Raw genomic sequence first — 21,552 nt, 5'->3', positions numbered from 1 at the left:
TCGAGAATAGTGATTTGAATGAATGGATTTGGGCGGGAAAGGAGGCGATTCTTATAACATTCAGAGGCCGGTATCAATTCCGGCCTCGATGGCACTATTACCAAAAGAATAAGAAAACCCCGTGGAGACTTGATTCTGGCCGGTATCACTCTGATATCACGACTGATAAGCATCTTGATATGAAATATTGAGGTCTCTTCGCAATAGCTGATGTGAACACCAACCCCTCTATCTATATCTTCATCCTCAAAGACATATACAAGAGATCTATACAGATCCTTGGCATCGAGGGCAAGCTAGGATCACGGGGACACGCTAAGCCAAATGTAGCAGTGACTTCACTATGCTACAGTGACGCCTTTTCTTGCTCTAGCAGCTTGTATGCCAATTCAAAAGACTATGTTGGTATATAACAGACCCACCTCATCACTTAAGGCCTGAAATCCTCCAAATCAAAGCATATTCATTGTATACTTATCATGAATGTACGTGTAAAGCGACATGTCTGCTCTATATTTCGCTCTCTGCCAAGACATATTACCCCACATTAATTTCCTTGATTCGTCAGGAAGTTCGGATCAAGAGCAAAATAGCCTTTCCTAGTTGCATGAGGCCGGAATTGGGCCGGCCTCCGATAATAGCCGGCCATCTTTTATGTGCGATACCGTGTCTACTAGTAGTTACATGCTCGGTGTTGTACACGAAACACTCTATATATACCCTGGACAATTCCCTATAGATATTTTTTAGAGCAAACTGTGAGCATGCTAGGCGATCTGGAGAAAAAGGTAGAGAACAGGAAAACAGACTATGGTGTCTGCTTTAAGAAGTTTCTAGATTCCCGATGATAAGATCCATGGCATGGTCTTTCATCTACTCTCCGCCACATCCAATCGATAGTTGTGGTGCTAAACTGCAGCTACATAAGAAGGTCATACAGGTGCGTCCAAGAGATCCAAAGTCATCCTTATGACAATGTAAAAGTGAGTGCGTGCGTCGGAGCAGGGATTCTATATCATGTACTGTACATTCGGGTATATTATACAGGAGCCAGTCATCTATCACTATATTCAGTTTAGTTATGTTTGAGGGCCACTCTTCAAAGTAGTCGTTCCTTAAGGGCTTTGGACTCACCAGATGATAGTCTATAGCGTAGAGCATAACATCCAACTCAATCTAACACGGTTTCAATGATTTTGAATATTATGTCCCTCTCCCCTGTTTCGCTTTGCCTCCACTCTGATCTTCTATGCTCGGGGAGACAGTTTGAAGCTGCCTATATTCTTCTTCAAGTCTTCGTTGAATCTCAAACTCGGCCTGCCGTTCTTGTCGAATGCGCTGCTTCTCCATATCTCGCTCAACACCCTTATGCATGGACTTCAGGAATGACCAAGAGTTAGCATCGGTCAACGTTTCAGAGCAAGGTACATACAGCTTTCTCTTGTTCTTGTGCCCAGTGAACGAAGTAGATAATTCCCGCCGTACCCAAGCCGGTAGCAGCCAATGTCAGCTTAGATGCTCGGGACATCTTGATATGTTTCCGATTGTGAATATTGGATTAGGAAAAATAATTAGCAGACACCACAGATCCAAAGAACTCTGGCATGATCCAGAACCTGCAGCGGATTATCGGCCACTATCACCATGGCGGTGATAAATGGCAGAATACAGACCGCCTAGAGCTGACCACTCGTCGGGGAGATCCTCGGCGCATCTCCACGCCTCCGCCTTATCTGTACTGTATCCTTACTCCTTCCCTCTCTCTTTTTTCGATTTTCGTTGTCAGCCAAGAGCATATACTAGTAAACATGGTGAGTGCATGGATATGCGTGGTTGTTAAAGCTGGTGATGCTAACAATATGCTATAGTCCGCTCAGAACTCCGCAGGCATTCAAACCCTCCTCGATGTAGGTCATGTTGGCATGATACATCGCAAAGGCTGCATGATTTAACGCAAGTACTAGGCTGAGAGAGAGGCACAGAAGATTGTTCAACAAGGTATGCTTGTTAGATACAAACTTGGAAACATCTAATGTACTGACGCATCGCGCTTGTTCAGCTAGAGAATGTATGATTTTCCCCCCAGTCCTCTCGACATAACATGCACAGACCTGATGTGTAATCTTTAGACCGTACGAAGCGCATAAGGGACGCGAAGTCGGAGGCACAGAAGGAAATCGAGGAATACAGAAACCAGAAAGAGCAAGAGTTCAAGAAATTCGAGGCTGAGGTGAGCATGATCCCGCTCAATGAGTGTTAAGGATATCTTCTATTTGTAGATTTACAGGGCTCAAATGGCTAACTGCACATGCCCCTCAACATTAGCACTCGAGCGGATACAAGAAAGCCGAAGAGGATGCAAACAAGGAGGCAGAAGTGAAGCTGCAGGAAATCAAGGAAGCTGGAAACAGCAAGGGCGCTAAGGTTGTCGAAGACCTTATCAGTGCATTGACTGATGTGAAACCTGAGGCTTCCGAAAAGATTTTGAGCCAGGCATAGGCGTGCGGCCATGGGGCTTCTCTGGCGACACTGAGGGGATATGTTTATTTGGGGTTTACTATTTTAAATGCTGTGAATATAGCGTTTGTTTCATTGTTTTGGCTCTAACCGCGTCTAATCTCATCGAAGCCGACCCCGGCAGATGTTGTCAACGCTGAATAACGCCTACTTCGGCTTTGGCAAGATCTGGGTCGTGGCTCTATATTGCTGGGGTATTTCTTCAAATACCATTGAGCTCGGATGGCTCTGATAGGACAATATTTACTATCAAAAACATTGAGTCGGGGTTCTAGACATCTGCTTAGCTCGAAGGCTACAGCAGTCCGATGTTTACATCGTTCCCTGGAGTCCATACTCATAGACAGGTAGGCACTTCAATAGTATTCTAGGCCTTTGACAGCCTTTTGCTCGCCAGTAGCCTAGTACAAACCGCATACACAGGTTTATGTTGAACTGCCGTGTTTCACTCTAAGCTGATGTTTTGGCACATGCCTTGGTTGTATTTCTCAACTCTTTTAGCCTCAGGCACACTTTTTTTAGGCTCCGACAGCTATTACATCATCCCGCAATGCCCCCAATAACATCATATTCCAAACCACACACTAGGAATATAGAAGATGAGATACGCCGTCGTTACTCTGCGCGCAAACAATAGGTTTGTCAGCCTGAAGAGCGTCTGTCGGTACCCTCGGCTCAATCATCGAATTCCGCGCGGGTTCCATTCGTTAACTTGTAGGTCTCATCTCCATGAGGCCACGGGGTCTGACCCACGACTGGAAGGGCTGGGGAAAGTCATTGAGGATGAATATGCGGTAATTCGGAAAGATTATGGTCAGTTGCTGCCATTTATTTCAATCCCTTAGAGTTGTGTCTGTATGCATGCAAAAACACTGTTCATCAGCACTAATACACTGACTTAGACACCCCAAAGCACGCCATTGTCCTGGCGCATGGGCTTCTTGGGTTCGATGAATTACGCCTCGCCGGTCCTTACTTTCCTAGTGTGCAATACTGGCGCGGTATTAAAGAGGCGCTTTTAGTGAAAGGAATCGAGGTCATCACCGCTACAGTACCTCCTTCGGGGTCAATCGAAGCACGTGCTGAGGAACTAGCAAAGGATATTGCTGCTGGTGCTCAAGGGAAGGCTGTTAATATTATTGCGTATGTAATATTACCACCTTTTCTTTGTCGGTATCGAGTTTTTGGAAGCCTTCGGCTCACTTAGCTAACCCAGCACAGTCATAGCATGGTAAACAAAATACCCAATTAATGCTTAAAAAGGACATGCTTATTCACACATCTCACTAGGGGTGAGGCCTCCATGTCAAACGGAATAGTCCGTTAAATTGATTCATGTTTTAGTGGGCTTGATTCCCGGTATATGATCAGCCATCTGCGACCGAAGAACTTTAAAGTTCTATCTCTGACGACCATTGCAACTCCTCACAGAGGTCAATCGCAGCATGAGTATTAAACAGATACTGCTAGCTAATCAAATTGCAGGCTCGTCAGTTGCGGACTACCTTCTAAAGCAGATCGGTGGTTAGTTTGTCTGGCACCCCGATCATGACATACCAAGGAAGCTCATGATGTTGATGTATAGATGAGCGTCTTGCTCAAGTATATTATGCTCTCGAACAAATAAAGTTTGAGACAGGTGCTTTCTCTCAGTTGACACGAAATTACATGGAAAAGACGTTCAATCCTACCACTCCTGATGTTGAAGACGTCCGGTATGTGTTCCTTGTTACCGTGGGTTAGTTAATGTAAGGCTGAGTCGGTGCAGATACTTTTCTTATGGGGCATCAATGCAGCCAAGCTTTTGGTCTGTATTCCGCCTATCCCATAGGTACCTTGAGCAGGTCGAAGGCCATAATGACGGGCTAGTGAGCGTTGCCAGTAGCAGGTGGGGAGGGGAAGACGGCTATAAGGGCACCCTCATGGGGGTGAACCACTTGGACCTGATAAATTGGACTAACAGATTGAAGTGGCTAGCTGGTGAGGTCACGGGGAACAGGCGAAGGTCCGTCTAGTAGCCTTCCGTTCCCAAAATCCGTTTGATCGTAGCTGACATTAATGCTCGATCCTAGGTTCAATGCACTCGCGTTCTACCTTGCCATTGCAGGTATGTAGCAACCATTCAGACGTGACTCGAGTATATGTGGCTGACGGTTTGGTACAATGTATTTTCTCAGACATGCTTGCGAAGGAGGGTCTATAATGTGGTTGTGCGTTGAGAAGCTACTGAAGAAAGAATCTTGGTGCCTAGAGTATACTTCGTATAACCCACGGGGGGCTCGGGTCTAGACTACTAGTTCATTCTAGAAAGTGTGCATACCCAATCAGAATCATTCATGGGTGATCATGACACATTCTATCACTGGTCCATGTTTGCTGTCGGAGTCCATGATAAGGCGCTTAATACTTCATGGAAGGTGGCGGTGCAACACTTGCACGGTGTGAGAGAGTGGCTTAGCCGTCGGCAATGCCATTAAATGAACGGGCCAGACCCATTAAAATGTAACCAGACCCTTGGATGATCCTCCCATTGACAAAGCATTGAAATGAATCAGGACCTTAATAAATACTGTCGAACTGTACTCTATAATCTAAGACGAGCTAGATTAAAAAGGGACCTGTCTAGTCTACGCTTTTCTGTTTGTTACTTCTTTTGTTCCTTTTACAGTATTTATTACGCGCCGAGACTTTGGTGAATCGCTGCCCCACGCCCGCTGTTCTTGTCCCTGACTTTTAACGTCATCCCCCCCTCGTATATCTCGTAGGGCTTGCCGGACTTCCGCCCCAACTTCCTTTGTTTCTTTTGACCCACACAATATTTGGTCGGGCTTGATAAGAGTCTTCAGCTACCAACTGAGGATTTTGAGCTTACATTTCTTTCTTCCACTCAATATTGCAACGACTCAGACGGCCCATTGGAGGAGTGGTGGCTCGTGCAGTTGAGGTGGTCCCGCAATGTCCGCAACTCTCTACATCGACAGTCCGCACACGCACTTTACCAACCTCGATTTCCTCACGGGCAAGGTTGTGGTAAAACTGACTTCAGAGACTCAAATAAGTGGGATCCAAGTTAAATTGGAAGGAGAAAGTCGAACCCGCCTTTCAGGACCGCGACATCCACACCATGAGCAATCTGATAAAAAGCGCACCGAGATTGAGGTTCATAAGGTACGGCGCTACTTTACTTTTCTTCTCTTTTCTTTCTTTCATTCTTTTTTTTTTCTCTTCGCGCTTCTACCTTTGCTCATGATCAGATAGATCTTATACAAGATCCTCAATCTCTTCCCAACACCAGCTGTCTTCAATGAGAACACTCCGAATACCGTTTGGACTTTTGCTGCAGGGACTTACGAGTATCCCTTTCAATTCAAGGTAGGCTAGAGAAATCAATGTCCTAACATGGTGAGATGTGCTGATTTTGGCTTAGTTTCCCTTCAACAATGCATGTAGCTTTCAGAATAGCATGCTCACCAACCTCAACATTAGTGGTCTCAAAGTTGAGGTAGCTCGCGATACACATCGACATGTGAAGAAAACATTACCTCCATCATTGAGTGGCTTCCCTCAAATGGCAGACATCAAATATTACGTCAAAGCAACAGTGATTAGGCCGCAATTCTATAAAGAAAATATAAGGACGGTATGTATGCAAGCCAAGTTTCGAGCCTTGAATAGACACCATTCCGAAACGGCTTGTGGTACATTTGCTTGAAAAGCTGACTTTATTGTAGATTACCAATATAAACTTCCTCCCCATTGAACCGCCGAGAACCGGCAATCCGGGCGAAGAAACATATGCACGACGTCAACATCAGTTTGCCAAAGCCCCCAGTACATCAAAGATGAAGAGTTTGTTTCAAAAAGGCTCCAGTTCTTCTCTCCGAGATTCTTCCAGTGATTCGCCTCGCGTATCCGCAGACATCAGATTACCGAATCCCTCGATACTCACATGTAACGAACCCATCCCGCTACGTATCCTTGTCAGCAAAACTTCGGAGTCATATGAAACGATATTCTTGCAGACACTACAAATTGAGTTGATCGGCTATACCAATATTCTTGCCCATGACCTAAAACGGAATGAAACCAACACTTCGGTCATCTTCAGCCGCAGTAATATGGCTGTTCCACTTGGGAGAGGAGGCGATCCAGTTGGCACTGAATGGACTATCGATGCCAGTATGTGGAGTCACATACCTCTCCCAAGCTCAATTGCACCAACCTTTGAAACTTGCAATATCTCGAGGACATATGAGTTAGAAGTGCGGGTTGGTTTGAGTCATGGCACTGTCGGTAATATGAAAGTACGGTCCCCTCACCTCATTAATGCGCATCCACTAATTATACAAGCCCCAGCTCATTGTACTGCCGTTACGGATGCCTGTCAAAGTCTACTCTGGAATCTCCCCGCCCCAGGCGCTTCTGGACGCCATGGCTCAAAGCGGGCACATTCATCCTACAGTTTCTCCTACCAAGCCAAGCCGACCTTCCCAGGAAGCCAGTGCACCGCCTCCGATGCCTCCGAGGCCTACTAGACCTCCCGCACCTTTGAATCCGGAGGATGGTTACGATGACGCGCCCCCGAGCTACGAGGACGCAATGGCTGAAACTCTGAGTCCTGTGGATGGCCCCCGTCGCGAGTATAACCCACCAGCTGCCTCCTCCACCGGAAGACCTATTGAATTTGGAACTGATCCAAGCACGCCAGTTCAACCGGGAAAGGATCCTGAGCCCCGGGCGCCCTACAGCAACCGCGAAGCGAATTCGTCGTCTGAGTCTTTCGATATGCTTCCGTCCACTCCTCCCGAACCACAGACCGGGTCTCCCCCTACATCCCCCGTCGCACGGCAACAAAGTGTCCTCAAGATTCACAAACTCGCGGCTCTTCAGGAAGACAGCCCACCCCAATATCAGCCTGTAGCAGATCACCAACCGCAGTCGCCCGGAAGCCAAGTACAGCCAAATTCATCCAGGCCAGATGTTCGGGCTCTAAAACTAGGTGTTCCCAACAGGAAGCCTGTCCCACGGGGTCCAAATTCTGGGGATGCTTAATCTTCTAGGATCACGCAACTAATAGACTTCTTTTGCACCTGGCCGTGAACTTCCATAATTCAACTCAATATTCAACGACCGGCCTTAGTGGCCTTGTTTGGGCTAGGAAAAGCCTAAAAGCGATAACACCAAGTAAAGGGTCTGGGGATTTCAACATGGATAACATTTGCTCCGAGCAGCGGCAAAATGACGCATTGGCAACCGTTGTTGTTTTAAGTGATACGCGGATCAGACGTGCATCAACTGGAGTTTTTAGGGGCACTTGTCTTTTTCTGTCTTTTCTTTTAAGTGCGCTCGATACCATACCTTCTCTATGGATAGGACACATGTAATTCCCCTATCTTTACTCGTACATGATACACATAGTAATTGTAATGTCATTCTACATACATGTAACTACTTTGGATTATTCAACACCATCCATGTGCCCAATGGTATTGGTATTGTAAGCGACGCAGCAGCACCTTTCTCACTAAACCACCAAGGGCTAGAATACAGTTAGGCTGAAAATCTCATTGTTTGTTTTCCCGTCCATATTTAGTTCTGTACTACTCCTACTAATAAATCCTACCCAAGTTGCGGTGAGTGATTCCAGTAGTATATCTTATGTTGGCCTTAGGCACTAGTGGGACGAATCAGGTCTAGGGCGATATTTAAATTCGGAAAAGTAAGCTCTGGTTCTCTTTTGTCGAGCTTCTCTTGTGTTACTTCACGCGCCCCATGAAAATTGTCTTGCCACAATATGTTCTTCCCTATTGATTCACTGGTTCCATACTAATTCAATCCTTTCTAGCTAACTGAATTACCGGCTCTACATATTCTTCCCATTGCCAGAAGGTCCGAGCTACTTGTTTTACTACATAACTGTGAGAGTACCCGACGCGATCAATCCTACAGGGCCTCACCTATTACAATTGCATGTTACATTGCCTCACTAGCGCTATTTCTCAATGATTAAATTTCAATAATCCCGAAGAAGGAAAGATATATCAATCAGACATTCCCCATCATGCGTCTCCACCTCGTTATTCAACGCCACGGTCTACCCGTAACGCGCATTTTGTGGACGACGGCATCGCCGTCTCTTTACGGTCAGAATACATCGTCTGCGCTCCCTGCATTTGCTTCAGCTATTACCTCTTCGCGCGCGCCTAATGCGCTCTATGCGAATGGCGGCTATACTATTGCTCAGCTCCTAGAAGATGTAAATGAGGTTGTTCCTCTTGAGACGGAGCCGGCACTGTTTGACAGTGAATTCAGTGGGCAATGGGGACTTGAAGACTATGTAGTTGAAGTTGGGGGCTCCGAGTGTCTACATTTCATGGAGGTGGAAGGTCTTTTAAGAGATGGGGACGAAATTTTGTGAGTACTCAGGCACCATGTACCGACGAAGCATGCATTACAGTGTCGTTTACTTACACCCGACCAATCAAGGATTCGCGCACTACAAATATCCGACTTGCGGGCTAGGCGATTGACTGGGCGGCATCAAATCTCGACCGATGGCAAGCACCTCATAGACGGTGTACCTTTTGGAAAACCTTTTCTGAAAAGACCTGTCTCTTCAAGACCTGCGATTACGATCCCCCCACGTAAGAGAAGGCGTACGACATTTGCGACGCAAGATAATATAGGAGGATATCACGAGGAGGATACGGAGTGGGATCTTCCGCGAATTCGCTCTTTCCAAGAGCTTTCTGCTCTCAGAGGCGTTGATGAGCCTGAAAGTGGTATTATGGATGGTAATGTGGAGTATAATGACGATGAGGATGAGGATGAATATGAGGACTACCATGAGAGTCACGAGGATGCTGGTAATGGTACCGTTATTCGCCATCACGTTGATGACACTGAAGATGCCGAAGCATCAGAAAGTGACACAGACGCATCCGATATCGATGCTAGGGACTTGGAAGATGAGTTGAAGGACCTAAAAGAGGATCTAGATATCTCAGCCATGCCAGAAACCGAGCCCACGGATGATGAACAACATGAAGCTGAGCGCAGAGGCTACGCATTGCGCTCAAGGCTGAGTATCCCGCAGGCAGTGCCAACCAGAGGTTCAGTTGCACAGGCCATTCAGGCTTCCTCAGAAACAGGGTCCTTCCGAAGGGATTCCAAGGCAGTTAGGTTCAGTCAGCAAAAAGAGGAATCGCCGATGCTTCCTCCCCAAGAATCCTCCCTAACCAAAGTACCGTCAGCTTCGGAGTCAAGCTCCAATTCAAGCGACAGTGCCAGCAGCTCTTCTGTGAGTGACTCCAGTGTCACAGATTCCGATGAGGACTCAAGTTCTTCGGATGAATCATCCTCCGAACTAAGTGATGATTCTAGCTCTGACTCAGGAATTTCCACTTCAGAGTCGGAAGATGAAGAGATATCAGCGGCTCCCCTTGTAGCCAATCCACCTGGCCATGGCTCCATAAAAACGAAGAAGAGCAATCAACGCAATAAATTGCGACGAAGGCTGTCAAAGTTGAAGGAGCTCGGTGCGTTACCCGCGGAGGCAGATTTTGCTGCTCTGCGAGACTGGGAGGAAAAGAATGAGGGCCGGCGTTTTGTGCCTGAAAGCTCGGGTTCCAGTAAAGGCCTTGAGATGAAAGAGTTCGAGGAAAGACGACAAAGGTTGCTGCGCGATATTGAATCAGGGGGCATCGACATCACCGACGGTACTTTTTCCCCTCTAAAGTCGGCGGAGGGAAGCAATCAGAAGCAGTCGAAAGAGCTCACAAAGGAGCGTGACGCTGCTGTGGAGGAGGCCGGCGAAGTTGGTCCAGAGCCAAAACGACGTACCCTAGATGTTGCAAGCTCCAGAAGGTTACTCTTCGGCTCACTTGGTGTTAGAACGCCGCGGACTAAAGAAGACGAGGAAGCTACCCGAAAGAAACTCGCTGGGAAGGCAAGCAATTTCGTTCCTCAGAAGAAAGTGTCTGATGAGCCTACAGGTGCTCTTGAGAGTGACCTGGAGGAGGACTGGGAAAATAAACTCATAATTAGAGCTACTGAATGCGTTTATGATGACATTCAGTTAACACCGCCTCCTTTCCCTTTCGAGCAGCGTTGGGATTACGAAGCAGGTGACCTCATAAGACAACGGAAGGGCTTAGGGAAGAAGAGGAAAAGGCGCCAGCAACTCCAAGTCTACGATGAGGAAGATGATGATAATGGAGGTGGTGAGGATAGTTTTGTCGACGGTGATCTGCAGCTCAACTACGATGACTCGGAGCAACTGTACATCGAGGCAAACAATCACGAAGATGCGCAGAATGCAGAGGAAAAATCAGATGATTTACCTTCAGTACCAAGTGACCGAAGCTCTCTTCGCGATCTTGTTGAAGATGACTTAAAACGTGGATGCGTACTTGCCTTTAAACAGTTGGATGTGTCGAAGGCCACAAATTGGCAACCCACCGTGACCGATTTTCGCGTTGCCGAGATACATGACTTGTATGATGATAATATCCTCAATCTTCGGCTTGCGAAGCGAGATCGCAGACAGGTCAAGGAAACAGAGCTTGAGGAAGATGAACCTCAGTACACTGGATTTGAAATGCCGGGCTACGAAGACGATGGTGAAGATGACGGCTTCAGAGAGATGTCCTTTGCCGATCTTATTGAGCCGAAGCTTCTTCGGCCTGCAGAACTTGAAAAGACTAAGCAGACCAGCAAGTCAGTACATTGATCTCCTTTTTACTTTCGAGTTGCCTCGCAATCATGCGCTCACCCGACCAAGTTCCCCAGAGGTATTTCCGCGAAATCCCAGTCCGGCTACAAATCAGCCTGAGACGTCCAGCGAGTTAGCAAATGGTGAACAGACATTCAAGGGATCCAGCAAGCTGCTTAGCAACCCGGATCCTGAGGTACCTACAAGTAGTACGACTGATGACACACATGTTTCTACAGGAGGTGTCAGTCCTGAGATCAAGTCACCGACGTTTGATGGGTTCCAGCCTTATAGCCCGACATCAGGGCAGGCGCTGAAGTCATCTGCTACGGATCAGAAAGCGAATGATTCTGACAGCACTCGCCCCGGTCCTCATCCCCTTCCGGGAAATGATGTTCAGTCTATGTCCCACTCTTCTCCGTCTCCCATTTTTCCTGATAATTTCTCATCGCTACCGCCATCCGACGACGATCTGCAGGTGCTTAGCACCCCAGGGAGCGGAGTTTCGTTCGGCCGCCTGATGGACCAGCTGTTCGATGGCAACGAAGGGACAAATAACTCACCTGCGGTCAAAAGGGAAGTGAATCAACCTCCGGAAAGGTCGGTCTCTCGGTCATCGACTGATTCCGTCGTTCCCAATCCGTTCTACAAAAGCGACAACGCCCGCGAAACCCGGCGTCGACGTAGTTCTCGAAAGCAGAGACACAGCATTAAGGAAGGCGATACAACAATGGATTATGTGTCCGCAGTGGAATTTCCTTCTTCGCCTTCTCCGCACCGGTCAACAAGGATGAAAAAGAAGCCCTACCCGTCGCAAGATGAATCATTGCTCAGCGCTGCCATAGGGAGCGTCTCACCGGGCACTCAGGATTCCTCCACATCCCGCGAAATAATCGACTTGACTCAATCCAGCCCTCCCCGAGGCCCAGGATGGATGCAGAATGGTATCCCCAGTACCCGCAGACAAACCAGGTTGTCGTCTGTGGGGCCAAGAGTACAGGTCCTGAAAGAGGTCAGCATTAGTCCATCACCCCGGCGGGGAAAGCGGAGATCGGAATCGTAAGCGAATGTCTCCTTGATCTTTCTTGTTGGTTGGTGTACTCTTGCGCCATCTGGCGATGATGGCTCTGGACCATCAAGGTTTGTATGAGTATCTATGTGTTTGTGGTATGGTACATATTAAGAGATATCCTGTGTATAGTTCAATAAGTCAATAAACTGCCAAAATGGATGAAGGATGACGTTGATGACGTCTGACAAAACCTGGTCGCTGATTGGCCGTCCGTTTACGTCATGGCATTGCTCCATCCAGGAGTTTAACTATCAATGAATTAATTAATTTCATCTTTTAATCTATGAAACCCAATACTATGAAATAATCATGACCGCAGGCAGGAGAACAAATAATCCATAGATGAAGGCATCCCTTCCTTTCTCTCTTTCTCTCTCTGTAAGCTTTAGTAACCTCCAATTCCCTTAACAAAATTATCAAACGTCTACTAGTAGATAATTCATTCCTACTAGCACCTGAGAAGGTACTCTTCAGATCCATTGAACTCGCCCAATCCTAATGCACGTACCCCTCTCTCGCGGGGCGCGCAACAGCTTCTCATCACCTGTTTTCTACTCGCTGTCCTCTCCTCGTCATATCCCTTTTTCCTCTTCTTATTCTACCGCCACCCCCCGTTGCCGCTGTGGTTGTCGCAATTCTATCGTCTGCTCTTGCTCGTGCTGCACTCACCCAACCTCACTCCACTTAGCCCACTCACGCCGCTTCGCATTCTCTAGGTTATTGTTGTCTACTTCTCCTTGCTCTCAATTTACCCCGCTGTCATCTAGACGTCTCACAACACCAGCCGGGTCAGCTTCCGTTCATAGTCGACCATTCTCTTCAGCACATTCCTGTAATCTCTTTCACACATCACCAAAAATGGCACAAGAATATAAACTCAAGGACATCTCGTCCCTGGCGGACATCAGGGAAATGGACAAGGTGGAGTCCGAAGTGGAAGGTATAGAGGGCGGTAAGGTCCTAGTGGTAAACTTTGAAGGTCAATTTCATGCCATGAGTCCTAAGTGTACCCACTATGGAGCTCCGTTGAAACTTGGTGTTGTTGCTCCGGAGGGACGGATTACTTGCCCATGGCATGGAGGTAAGTCTGCCACATTCTGCTCTAGCTGAAGGACATTATAGACTGATTGTTATCCGTAGCATGCTTTAATATCAGTACCGGAGATGTAGAGGATGCGCCCGCTCCCAAAGCTTTGCATAAGTTTGAAGTCTTTGAGAAGAATGGTGCGGTTTACATCAAGGGAGAGGAGTCGACCATTAAGTCCGGTCAAAGAGATCCGGTTGCCCCGTGCAGTGCTTCCACTCCGGAGAAGTTGGTCATTGTAGGAGGGTAAGATCTCTTAATGCATGCATCATTCCTGGTGGCAGTGGATCTAACTCCAGGCAGTGGAAGCGGTACTTTTGGTGTTGTAGAGGCCATTCGCGAGTTGAAATACAAGGGTGACATCACCATCATTTCTCGAGAGCCCAATCTGCCTATTGACAGAACCAAGTTATCCAAGGCTCTGATCTCAGATCCTTCAAAGATCGAGTGGCGCCCTCGTGAGTGGTACGAGAGCGTCTCCGTTGAGACCGTCACTGATGAAGTGACGTCGGTGGACTTCAACAAGAAGACTGTGGCCACTAAGTCGGGCAAGGCATACCCATACACCAAGCTGGTACTTGCTACTGGAGGTGTGCCACGCACTCTCCCTGTGGAAGGCTTTAACGAACTAGGCAACATCTTCCTCCTGCGCTTTGTCACCGACGTACAGTCCATCCTCAAGGCAGTAGGCGAGAAGAACAAGAAGATCGTCGTCATTGGTAGCTCATTCATTGGTATGGAGGTGGGCAACGCACTCGCCAAAGAAAACGATGTCACCATTGTCGGTCAAGAAAAGGCCCCTATGGAACGCGTCCTGGGTGAGGAGGTCGGCCGAATCATTCAAGGCAATCTGGAGAAGGCGGGTGTCAAATTCAAGCTTCAGGCCGGCGTTGCGAAAGCCACACCTTCTAGCTCGGATTCCAGCAAGGTCGGGGCAGTCCACCTCAATGACGGCACCATCCTCGAAGCCGACCTTGTCATTCTGGGTGTCGGCGTGCGTCCAGCAACCGACTTCCTCAAGAACAATCAGGCTATTACTTTAGAGAATGACGGTTCCATCAGGACTAATGAGCACTTTGCTGTCCCTGGTCTAGACAACCATGTCTTTGCCATCGGTGACATTGCCACATACCCTTATCATGGCCCCGGTACGGATCCAAAGGGCACCCATACTCGCATCGAACACTGGAACGTTGCGCAAAATGCTGGCCGCGGCGTCGCCCGCGCCATTGTTCATAGCCTCACAAGCTCGGCCTCATCGCTACAATCCCTGAAACCGAAGGCCTTCATCCCAATTTTCTGGTCTGCCGTGGGCGCTCAATTGCGGTACTGCGGCAATACGCCAAATGGCTGGGATAGCATGGTTTTGAAGGGCGAGCCCAAGAACGCCAAGTTCGCCGCATACTACTGTAAGGGCGATACAGTGGTCGCCGTTGCCACGATGGGCATGGATCCCATTATGGTGAAGTGTGCGGAGTTGATGCGCCGGAAGGATATGCCGCCTAAGTCCCAGATTGAAAGTGGTGTTGATGTCTTGAAAGTAGGGTTGCCGGAGGGTATAAGGATTTAATTCACATTGTTTGCTTCAATAGTACAGATTATTGATTGCTCTTAATTCATGGGTGAGCTCGCTATTTAAGTCTTTCAAAAAAAGCTTATATGGTTACCAATCGATATATATTATCAGCTTATTGCACCATTTGATCAAACAACCAACGTTGTCGATTGGTCTAGCTTTGCACATATAAGATATAACATGCAGATATATATCTTCCGCAAGGGTCGCATGTATAGTTCCAGAATAAGTTTTGATTTCTCCCTCTAACGCCCAACGTGATAATAATAATATAGAACATGAAATGCTAACTTCTATACACAAACATAACTTGATTGAATTTAATCGAGACGTAATACGCTCAGAGTTAAACTCAATCCATAAATCATTTCTCCTTCTTTTCCTTCTTCTTAGACTTAGAGGATTTGGGTTTCTTCTCCTTTTCGGCCTTCGGCTCCTTGGTCTTGCTGGGAGTTTCTGGTTCTGGGATAGCAGCTACCGATGGCGCTGCTAGTGCGCCGGACATGGAAACGCGGGGTTCTTGACTGAGTCCCCTCCGAGGGGTGGCAGATGTGGTCAGGATACCATTACGCTCATCTTCAAGTACTCTGGCTTCCTCCTCCGGGGAGAGCATCGTGCCCTCAATGCTAAGAAAACTGCGATCGCGCTCTGAACCGGGGATGACGTCGACATCGACGACACGGAAACGGACAGTGCCGCGAACACGGTGACCAGATACAGACTGAAAGTAGCCCTCCGCGACAGATTCGTCATCCTCAGCATTGACCTCTTCATTAACGGTGTCGGAGACGGGGTTTGCCAGCGAGACGGGGTTGAAGTGTTCTTTCTCTTGATCGAAGGAGGCAGACGGTTCGGATTCATCATCTTCTGATGCGGTAGCTGTCTTCTGCTGGTCTCCGTTGACGCTGCCTTCTTCGCCTGGTGGAACCCATTTCCAGTTCGAAGGGAGTCTCTTACGTTCAATACCGACGGAGAAGAGGTTGAGCACAACGGCACCTAGGAAGCCTTCGGACTGGACGTTGACCCACCCTTCGAGAATCTGACCTTTTTGTGGCCGGAAAACCAGGAACGTCGCAGTCAGGTAAACGTACAGCACGCCATATTCGCCCGCCGTCTTGGCGAGAGTCAATGGTTTCGGATTGGGGTCTGCGGGATCAGAGGATGTAGATGAGGAAGGTGGAGTACTCGATATCGAGGCATCGGAGTAGGCCAGGACGATTCCTTGAAGGGGAGCATAATAAGTAAGGAGGAGAGGAGAGAGATGTTCCGCCAGGAGGGAGGCTTTAGCATGAGTTGGGGAAATCGAGATGGGCGATAGTGGAAGATAGAGCGTTGCGGTTGTCAGAACATAAGGCGAGTCCGGAATTGGTGCTCCTCCTGTACCGGCCTGTTTACTCTTTGCCTTATCCTTGGACTTCTTGCTCTTTTTCTTCTTTTCACTGTCATGAGTAGCACTTTCGTCGGTGAATTGGCTCGATTCGTGCTTGCGCTTCTTCTTTGACGGCGATGAGGATGATGCATCCTTGGTCTTGTGCTTGCGCTTGCGCTCTTTTTCTGGGGATGGTGCGGCGGCTGGGACCTGGTCCGAATCGATTTCCATCGCGTCGACGGCCATTGTGTTCGATAATGGCGCAATGGGTGCGCCTGTGGAGTACTCTTGAGAATTGATATCCGGTGGATTTTCAGATGTCGAGAAACTTTTTTTTTTTCTTTTCCTTTGCTCATGTGGGGAAATGGAAGGCGGTATCTAGGGCGGTAAGGCTCAGGGCAGGCGCCGAGCGCAACTCCATGGAAGAAGACAACATGCGATAGTGCTTTATGGCGCTAACTTTTGTATATAATAAGAAATAGCTGGTTTCACGTCCTGCCTACAAGAGCGGAATTGTAGTAACCTTATGGCCTCTCTTTTATCTTTTGCTGGTTGGGCATTTCTACCAAATGTGAGTGTCATCCTTCACCTTTCCTCTCCAGGTTCCCGTTGCGCTCCACACAGCACGTTATGGCCGTTACTGACAACGTGGGATATAGTATGCGACTTCCATAGTTCAGAATATTTACTATGGAATTACCATTCGTGCGGGTGAACCTCGACCCCAACCCCCCTCTCCGCGCTATGCCCGACATCGCCGTCGTATCTTTATTCTGGTCGTGACAAGCTATCTCCTATACACGCTCTATGAGACATTTCATCGGGTTCAGGCTGCCGGGGATTTTTACAAAGCCCTTGGAGTCTCTCCATTGGCCGATGATAGGACGATAAAATCGCGATTCCGGCGGCTTGCTGCGCAGCATCATCCAGACAAGATCAACCAGGGGGATGGCATGCCTTCCGACGACTACTTTGTATATTTGAAGCTGGCGCAAGATACCCTACTGGATCCTGCGAAGCGGTTTGCATACGATAGATTTGGGCCCGATATCCTTGGCTGGAGCAATGTCAAGACCGTGCAGGATTTTCTATTTACGGGGTTGCAGCGGTCGATACCGCAGTATGTGGGAGGATTCGTGACCATTATCATCTTGAACTTTACCTGGTGGTCCAACTGGGGTCGTTATGTAAGTGATCATCTTCAGTTGTTGTTTGTTTCCCCCTAACTGTGCACAGTGGCGCTTTTTTACTTTTGCTGTCTTGATCACTCTTGAACTAGCTTTGATCACGCAGCCCAGAGCATTGTTCTTCCCCGCATCCTATATCCCTGTGGAGCTGCAAAAGTTACTGGGGATTTCTACGAAGACACCGAGTTTCTATCTCCTACCATTTCAGATCTTGACCCTTGCGCAACGTGCCTCCGTAATGCTGCATATCTTTATTTCGCAGGTGACACCGCCAGAGGTCAGCAAAGGGTCGTCTTCCGCAGCGGGCGAGCGTATCCACCCACAAACTATGCAGCGCCTCGCGCAATTAGCTCAGCTCTCCCGGGCTACAGACGGTGAGTCGACGCGGTTGTTGCAGTTGGGATTCGCGCCATTCAAAGGGGATCGGGAGAGCGTTGCCACGCTACGCAAGGGCATGAAGGAGGGGTTGGTCCTGAGCAGTGTACGGGCTAGTTCCGGGGTGCAGCAAGCTGTGGGGGAGGTGATCGAACGGAAAAGGCAAGAAAAGAAGGCCGATTAGCGCTGGAGTTTTAGAATGGGCGGTTAATTGTACATGGATTCAAGTTCGGTAGTATTATATCTGATAAGCTAGTTCATTAGAGGTCATGAACTACTATAGAGATTGATATCCTCGTTGTAGATGGACACCGATAGTAATAGATATTGTACATCGACAGATTTGAGGTGAGATTGAAGGGAAGGCATTTTCGCCCCAAGTTGCTGGACTCGGAATAATATTGAGCCCTTTTATTCCTATCTCGTTCGATTACTTGAGTGAATAACTCTCGGCGGTTGGGGATTATCAATGGGAACGGATAACCCGGACATAAAGCCCGTTTCCCGGCCATTGCGCGGTTTTCTGATTTAGTAATTCGAGGCCTTGTGTGATTGTGATTCCGTTTGTGGCGAACCGGTCGGGAGGGATTTCTTGGTTCAAGTCTTACTGCCTTTTTACTCGGTACTAGTCACGTAGGTTACTGTGTAGTAGTCGTTTTAGTTTCCTGAATGGGCATCAGCATATGTACCCCCAGTCATTTTGGTCTATCATCTGACAACACAACACAATGGATCTTTCTGTTCCGGTCCACTTGGTAGTGTAGATGTATCATCAGTGAATAGATGTTATATGGTCTAGTAGTCTAGATACCTGTGTCGAGTGAAGGTCTGCAGTATGCTAGTTGTAGGGTATGACTGATTCATCAATAATGGAAGGCCGTCTAGGTTCATACCGCAAACGCGCTTCAAATTCTTCTTTCTCCTTCTTCCTTATCCTTTGGATCTGTAATTACCTGTTAGAAGTGAATACCCGTATCCCGTACCTACGAAACAAACCCGGACGGAAGCGGTGGAAGTCGTGCCAAAAAGTCTACCTCACTAATAAGCGGGACTGGCGATCCATAGCTCGATCGATGGGAAGGTGAGAAAAAAAGAAAGAAAAAAAGAAAAAGTTTTTAACTTGTAAGATAGATACGAGGTTTCCATTTCCTGCCTCGGTATTCCGTGAAATCTCTTATCCTCTGAGAAGGATAGGTTTTCCAATACTTTCCCACTTCTTTCTCAGATTTTAGGATGAATGGAACGACCTAATTTAACTCGGCTGGGCATGGAGCATGGGCAGGAGGAGCCCACTTCCTGTGTCTAGGGAATGAGACTATTGTTCATGGATAGTAAGAGAAAGGAAGAGCGCTTATTAAATCAAGTCAGTTAGCAAAATTAGAAATCAGTCAGCAAGGGTAAGGATTAAAAAAAATGAAATATTAATAGGTACGTATACTAAGAATATGTACTGTGTAGGTATAGTTAGTAGGTGAGGTAGTATAGAATGAATTAAATTGAACGTCCCATACAGTCAGAAACCCCCGGCCGATGACGTTTCCTCAACCCCGAGCCACGGAAGCCACGCGTAAGAAACGGTACGAGACGCGAGCGCGGTAAATTTCCTTAGGGTGATTCGGTCCGCAGAAGGTTCAGCTTCTCGTCTCCTGGACAGTCACTGGACTGACCGCACAGAACAGAGAGAGCGTGTGAAAGTCTGGCTGTTCCCTACTTAGTAGACGAGATGAACACACACCAACAATGAAACCACCACACGGCGCATCCCCATCCCTTTCTTCCATCCCCCGTCCTTTTTCTTTCCCTCCGCCCCTCTCCCTCTCTTCATCTTCTCCTATCCTCAACCATCCAACTTCATCATCGTCACTATCCAACCGGACTATGTCACTCGTGCTTCGCTCCTCTTGTCTCCATCAGCCCTGTCAAACTTTTGCCTCACCCTGACCAAGTCGCGCCGCCGCGTTTGACGTCTGGAACCACTTCTCCAGCCAACCAACTTGTCCGTCACCCACGTCACAATCGCCATTTAAAAAATATCCAACTTTCTGCCTTCCACCAACACTGCCACTCCGCGTCTCAACGGCTTTTACCTTCCCTTCACACCCATCGGGGCTAATTGTCATTTCTTCTATCATACCCTCTTAAAATCGACATCGGCAGAATACCCATTGAGCTGAAATGCCCGCTGCCACTGCCACCAACGGTCGCTCCAGTAGGTCTGGGCCCTCTTCGAAAGGGGTCGTCGTCCTCAAGCTCTCGCCAGACTTGTTAAGTCGCTTTGCCAGTCCTCCGCCCCCAGAGGTCAAAGACAGGAAGAAGAGCAACATTAAGGACGAGGAGTCCAGAGCCTCCTCCCCCGTCAAGGAGAAGGAACCCTCCTCCCCGGCGTCATCTTTCGTGGAAGCGCCTATCCATCCGTCCGACAATGCATCGGATGCTGCATCTACACCGGCTGCGGGCACCTCAGCTGCTGACACCCCCCGTCGCAAAGGTGTACCTGGTCCCAAGCCTGGAGTCAAACGAAGTCTGAATCAGACGAGCGAGACAACGCCTAAGCCGAGAGGGAAGCCTGGTCCGAAGAAGAAGCCTAGACTGTAGGTCTTTGTTGTCTCCCTAGCTGATACTGCAAACACATGCTAACTTAAGGAGTAATAGTGACGACGGTACCTCCGAACCCGTCAAAATCGCATCATCCCATAGGCTAGGGCCCAAAGCCAACACCGGCGCCATTAATGCTGGCCTTCGCGCCCTTGATCGTTCGGGTGCTCCATGCCGTAAATGGGAACGCAAGTCCTTGCAACTGAAGAGCTTCACTGGCATCCAGTGGCAGCTACCGACCTGGCGAACTCCTCGACCTCAGAAAACAGACGACAATGGCGAAATCAAGGTGTCTGTCCTAGAGACCGGTGATAGCGATAGCAAGGCGAATCAAAGCGCCAGCGGGGTTCCTAGCGAGAAGAGCAACTCTGGCGACGGAGACCTAACTCCGGTCCCTCCGAATATCGCAGAGGCCTCTTCACCTGCCATTGCCATGGCCGCATAGGCGCAACCCCCATAATTTGACTCGGCTATCACCCTTCGTGTACATTAATTTCAGTCTACCTTTTTATTTTTCCATGGTTCCTGGAGCGTTGTTTTAATGTTTAACCTTTGTATGGGTTGGATTGGCGTTTGGGAAGTTCTATCTTTCACTCCCATAATGGGCTACCTCATGTGTTTTCTGTCATTTCTGACCACTGACAGAAGTTTTACCTGTTCCTACCTGTGTTTACCTGAGTTTGCACGCTCAATAGCCTTTTGATCTGTCTTTGTCCTTTCTAGTTCATTGTTTGTACTATTATGCTTGCTGGATTTGGGGTTTTACGCAAGATCTGAGCTACCCCCTCTACCAAGACCATGTGGGGGATGTTTATTGTATGCAGAAAAACGTTGGGAATAGATCTACAGATGCAACCGAGGTTCTCATTAGAGGTATCAGTAGGGTATGCAAGGGATTTGCGATTCAAACCGATTCTCTAGAATGAACGAGTCTTGCTATCCACGTTTTCTTCGATCGAGTGGTTCTGGACTTTTTTTTTTTTTTTTTTTTTTTTTTTTTTTTTTTTTTTTTTTTTTTTTTTTTTTTTTTTTTTTTTTTTTTTTTTTTTTTTTTTTTTTTTTTT

The 21,552-nt window shown here is 47.9% G+C and overlaps 10 protein-coding genes across 10 annotated transcripts; 8 read left to right on the top strand and 2 right to left on the bottom strand.

Moving 5' to 3' along the window:
- Positions 1 to 709: 709 nt before the first annotated feature.
- BDV37DRAFT_263836 (protein PET117) lies at positions 710 to 1,674 on the bottom strand. The gene is made up of 3 exons (XM_032083604.1): positions 1,433 to 1,674; positions 1,135 to 1,377; positions 710 to 1,064 (listed from the first exon to the last, which is right to left on the bottom strand). Exons 1-2 carry the CDS (start codon positions 1,526 to 1,528, stop codon positions 1,204 to 1,206), a joined length of 270 nt encoding a protein of 89 aa, XP_031935540.1. The 5' UTR covers positions 1,529 to 1,674; the 3' UTR covers positions 710 to 1,064; positions 1,135 to 1,203.
- On the top strand, positions 1,605 to 2,499 carry BDV37DRAFT_288703 (uncharacterized protein; the record flags this gene model as incomplete). Its single annotated transcript, XM_032088310.1, has 6 exons — positions 1,605 to 1,811; positions 1,869 to 1,907; positions 1,965 to 1,998; positions 2,060 to 2,068; positions 2,130 to 2,230; positions 2,326 to 2,499. The coding sequence occupies 6 exons, from the start codon at positions 1,605 to 1,607 to the stop codon at positions 2,497 to 2,499; spliced, it is 564 nt and encodes a 187-aa protein (XP_031935539.1).
- BDV37DRAFT_291169 (triglyceride lipase) lies at positions 2,422 to 4,720 on the top strand (the record flags this gene model as incomplete). The annotated part of the gene is made up of 8 exons (XM_032088882.1): positions 2,422 to 3,330; positions 3,420 to 3,660; positions 3,862 to 3,950; positions 4,003 to 4,041; positions 4,103 to 4,232; positions 4,286 to 4,522; positions 4,590 to 4,624; positions 4,695 to 4,720. Exons 1-8 carry the CDS (start codon positions 3,117 to 3,119, stop codon positions 4,718 to 4,720), a joined length of 1,011 nt encoding a protein of 336 aa, XP_031935538.1. The 5' UTR covers positions 2,422 to 3,116.
- A 282-nt stretch (positions 4,721 to 5,002) lies between these two features.
- BDV37DRAFT_34694 (arrestin (or S-antigen), N-terminal domain protein) lies at positions 5,003 to 7,601 on the top strand. Its single transcript, XM_032090498.1, has 5 exons — positions 5,003 to 5,685; positions 5,776 to 5,889; positions 5,945 to 6,157; positions 6,249 to 6,821; positions 6,868 to 7,601. Exons 1-5 carry the CDS (start codon positions 5,473 to 5,475, stop codon positions 7,567 to 7,569), a joined length of 1,815 nt encoding a protein of 604 aa, XP_031935537.1. The 5' UTR covers positions 5,003 to 5,472; the 3' UTR covers positions 7,570 to 7,601.
- Positions 7,602 to 8,215: 614 nt separating this feature from the next.
- On the top strand, positions 8,216 to 11,411 carry BDV37DRAFT_34616 (uncharacterized protein). The gene is made up of 3 exons (XM_032090497.1): positions 8,216 to 8,236; positions 8,363 to 8,931; positions 9,004 to 11,411. Exons 2-3 carry the CDS (start codon positions 8,579 to 8,581, stop codon positions 11,246 to 11,248), a joined length of 2,598 nt encoding a protein of 865 aa, XP_031935536.1. The 5' UTR covers positions 8,216 to 8,236; positions 8,363 to 8,578; the 3' UTR covers positions 11,249 to 11,411.
- Positions 11,412 to 13,160: 1,749 nt separating this feature from the next.
- nfr1 (putative AIF-like mitochondrial oxidoreductase (Nfrl)) lies at positions 13,161 to 14,956 on the top strand (the record flags this gene model as incomplete). The annotated part of the gene is made up of 3 exons (XM_032085535.1): positions 13,161 to 13,383; positions 13,443 to 13,632; positions 13,690 to 14,956. 3 exons carry the CDS (start codon positions 13,161 to 13,163, stop codon positions 14,954 to 14,956), a joined length of 1,680 nt encoding a protein of 559 aa, XP_031935535.1.
- Positions 14,957 to 15,326: 370 nt separating this feature from the next.
- Positions 15,327 to 16,577, bottom strand: BDV37DRAFT_288698 (DNA-directed RNA polymerase I subunit RPA43; the record flags this gene model as incomplete). Its single annotated transcript, XM_032088309.1, has 1 exon — positions 15,327 to 16,577. The coding sequence occupies one exon, from the start codon at positions 16,575 to 16,577 to the stop codon at positions 15,327 to 15,329; it is 1,251 nt and encodes a 416-aa protein (XP_031935534.1).
- A 198-nt stretch (positions 16,578 to 16,775) lies between these two features.
- On the top strand, positions 16,776 to 18,121 carry BDV37DRAFT_263789 (J domain-containing protein). The gene is made up of 3 exons (XM_032083603.1): positions 16,776 to 16,902; positions 16,991 to 17,518; positions 17,568 to 18,121. Exons 1-3 carry the CDS (start codon positions 16,858 to 16,860, stop codon positions 18,075 to 18,077), a joined length of 1,083 nt encoding a protein of 360 aa, XP_031935533.1. The 5' UTR covers positions 16,776 to 16,857; the 3' UTR covers positions 18,078 to 18,121.
- Positions 18,122 to 18,210: 89 nt separating this feature from the next.
- BDV37DRAFT_263785 (uncharacterized protein) lies at positions 18,211 to 19,246 on the top strand. Its single transcript, XM_032083602.1, has one exon. It carries the CDS (start codon positions 18,745 to 18,747, stop codon positions 18,976 to 18,978), a length of 234 nt encoding a protein of 77 aa, XP_031935532.1. The 5' UTR covers positions 18,211 to 18,744; the 3' UTR covers positions 18,979 to 19,246.
- A 285-nt stretch (positions 19,247 to 19,531) lies between these two features.
- Positions 19,532 to 21,424, top strand: BDV37DRAFT_263783 (uncharacterized protein). Its single transcript, XM_032083601.1, has 2 exons — positions 19,532 to 20,484; positions 20,546 to 21,424. The coding sequence occupies exons 1-2, from the start codon at positions 20,069 to 20,071 to the stop codon at positions 20,931 to 20,933; spliced, it is 804 nt and encodes a 267-aa protein (XP_031935531.1). The 5' UTR covers positions 19,532 to 20,068; the 3' UTR covers positions 20,934 to 21,424.
- Positions 21,425 to 21,552: the final 128 nt, after the last annotated feature.

Source organism: Aspergillus pseudonomiae (assembly GCF_009193645.1).
Source record: "Aspergillus pseudonomiae strain CBS 119388 unplaced genomic scaffold BDV37scaffold_126, whole genome shotgun sequence".
Taxonomy (NCBI): Eukaryota; Fungi; Ascomycota; class Eurotiomycetes; order Eurotiales; family Aspergillaceae; genus Aspergillus; species Aspergillus pseudonomiae.
This window is presented reverse-complemented; position numbering and strand designations above follow the sequence as displayed.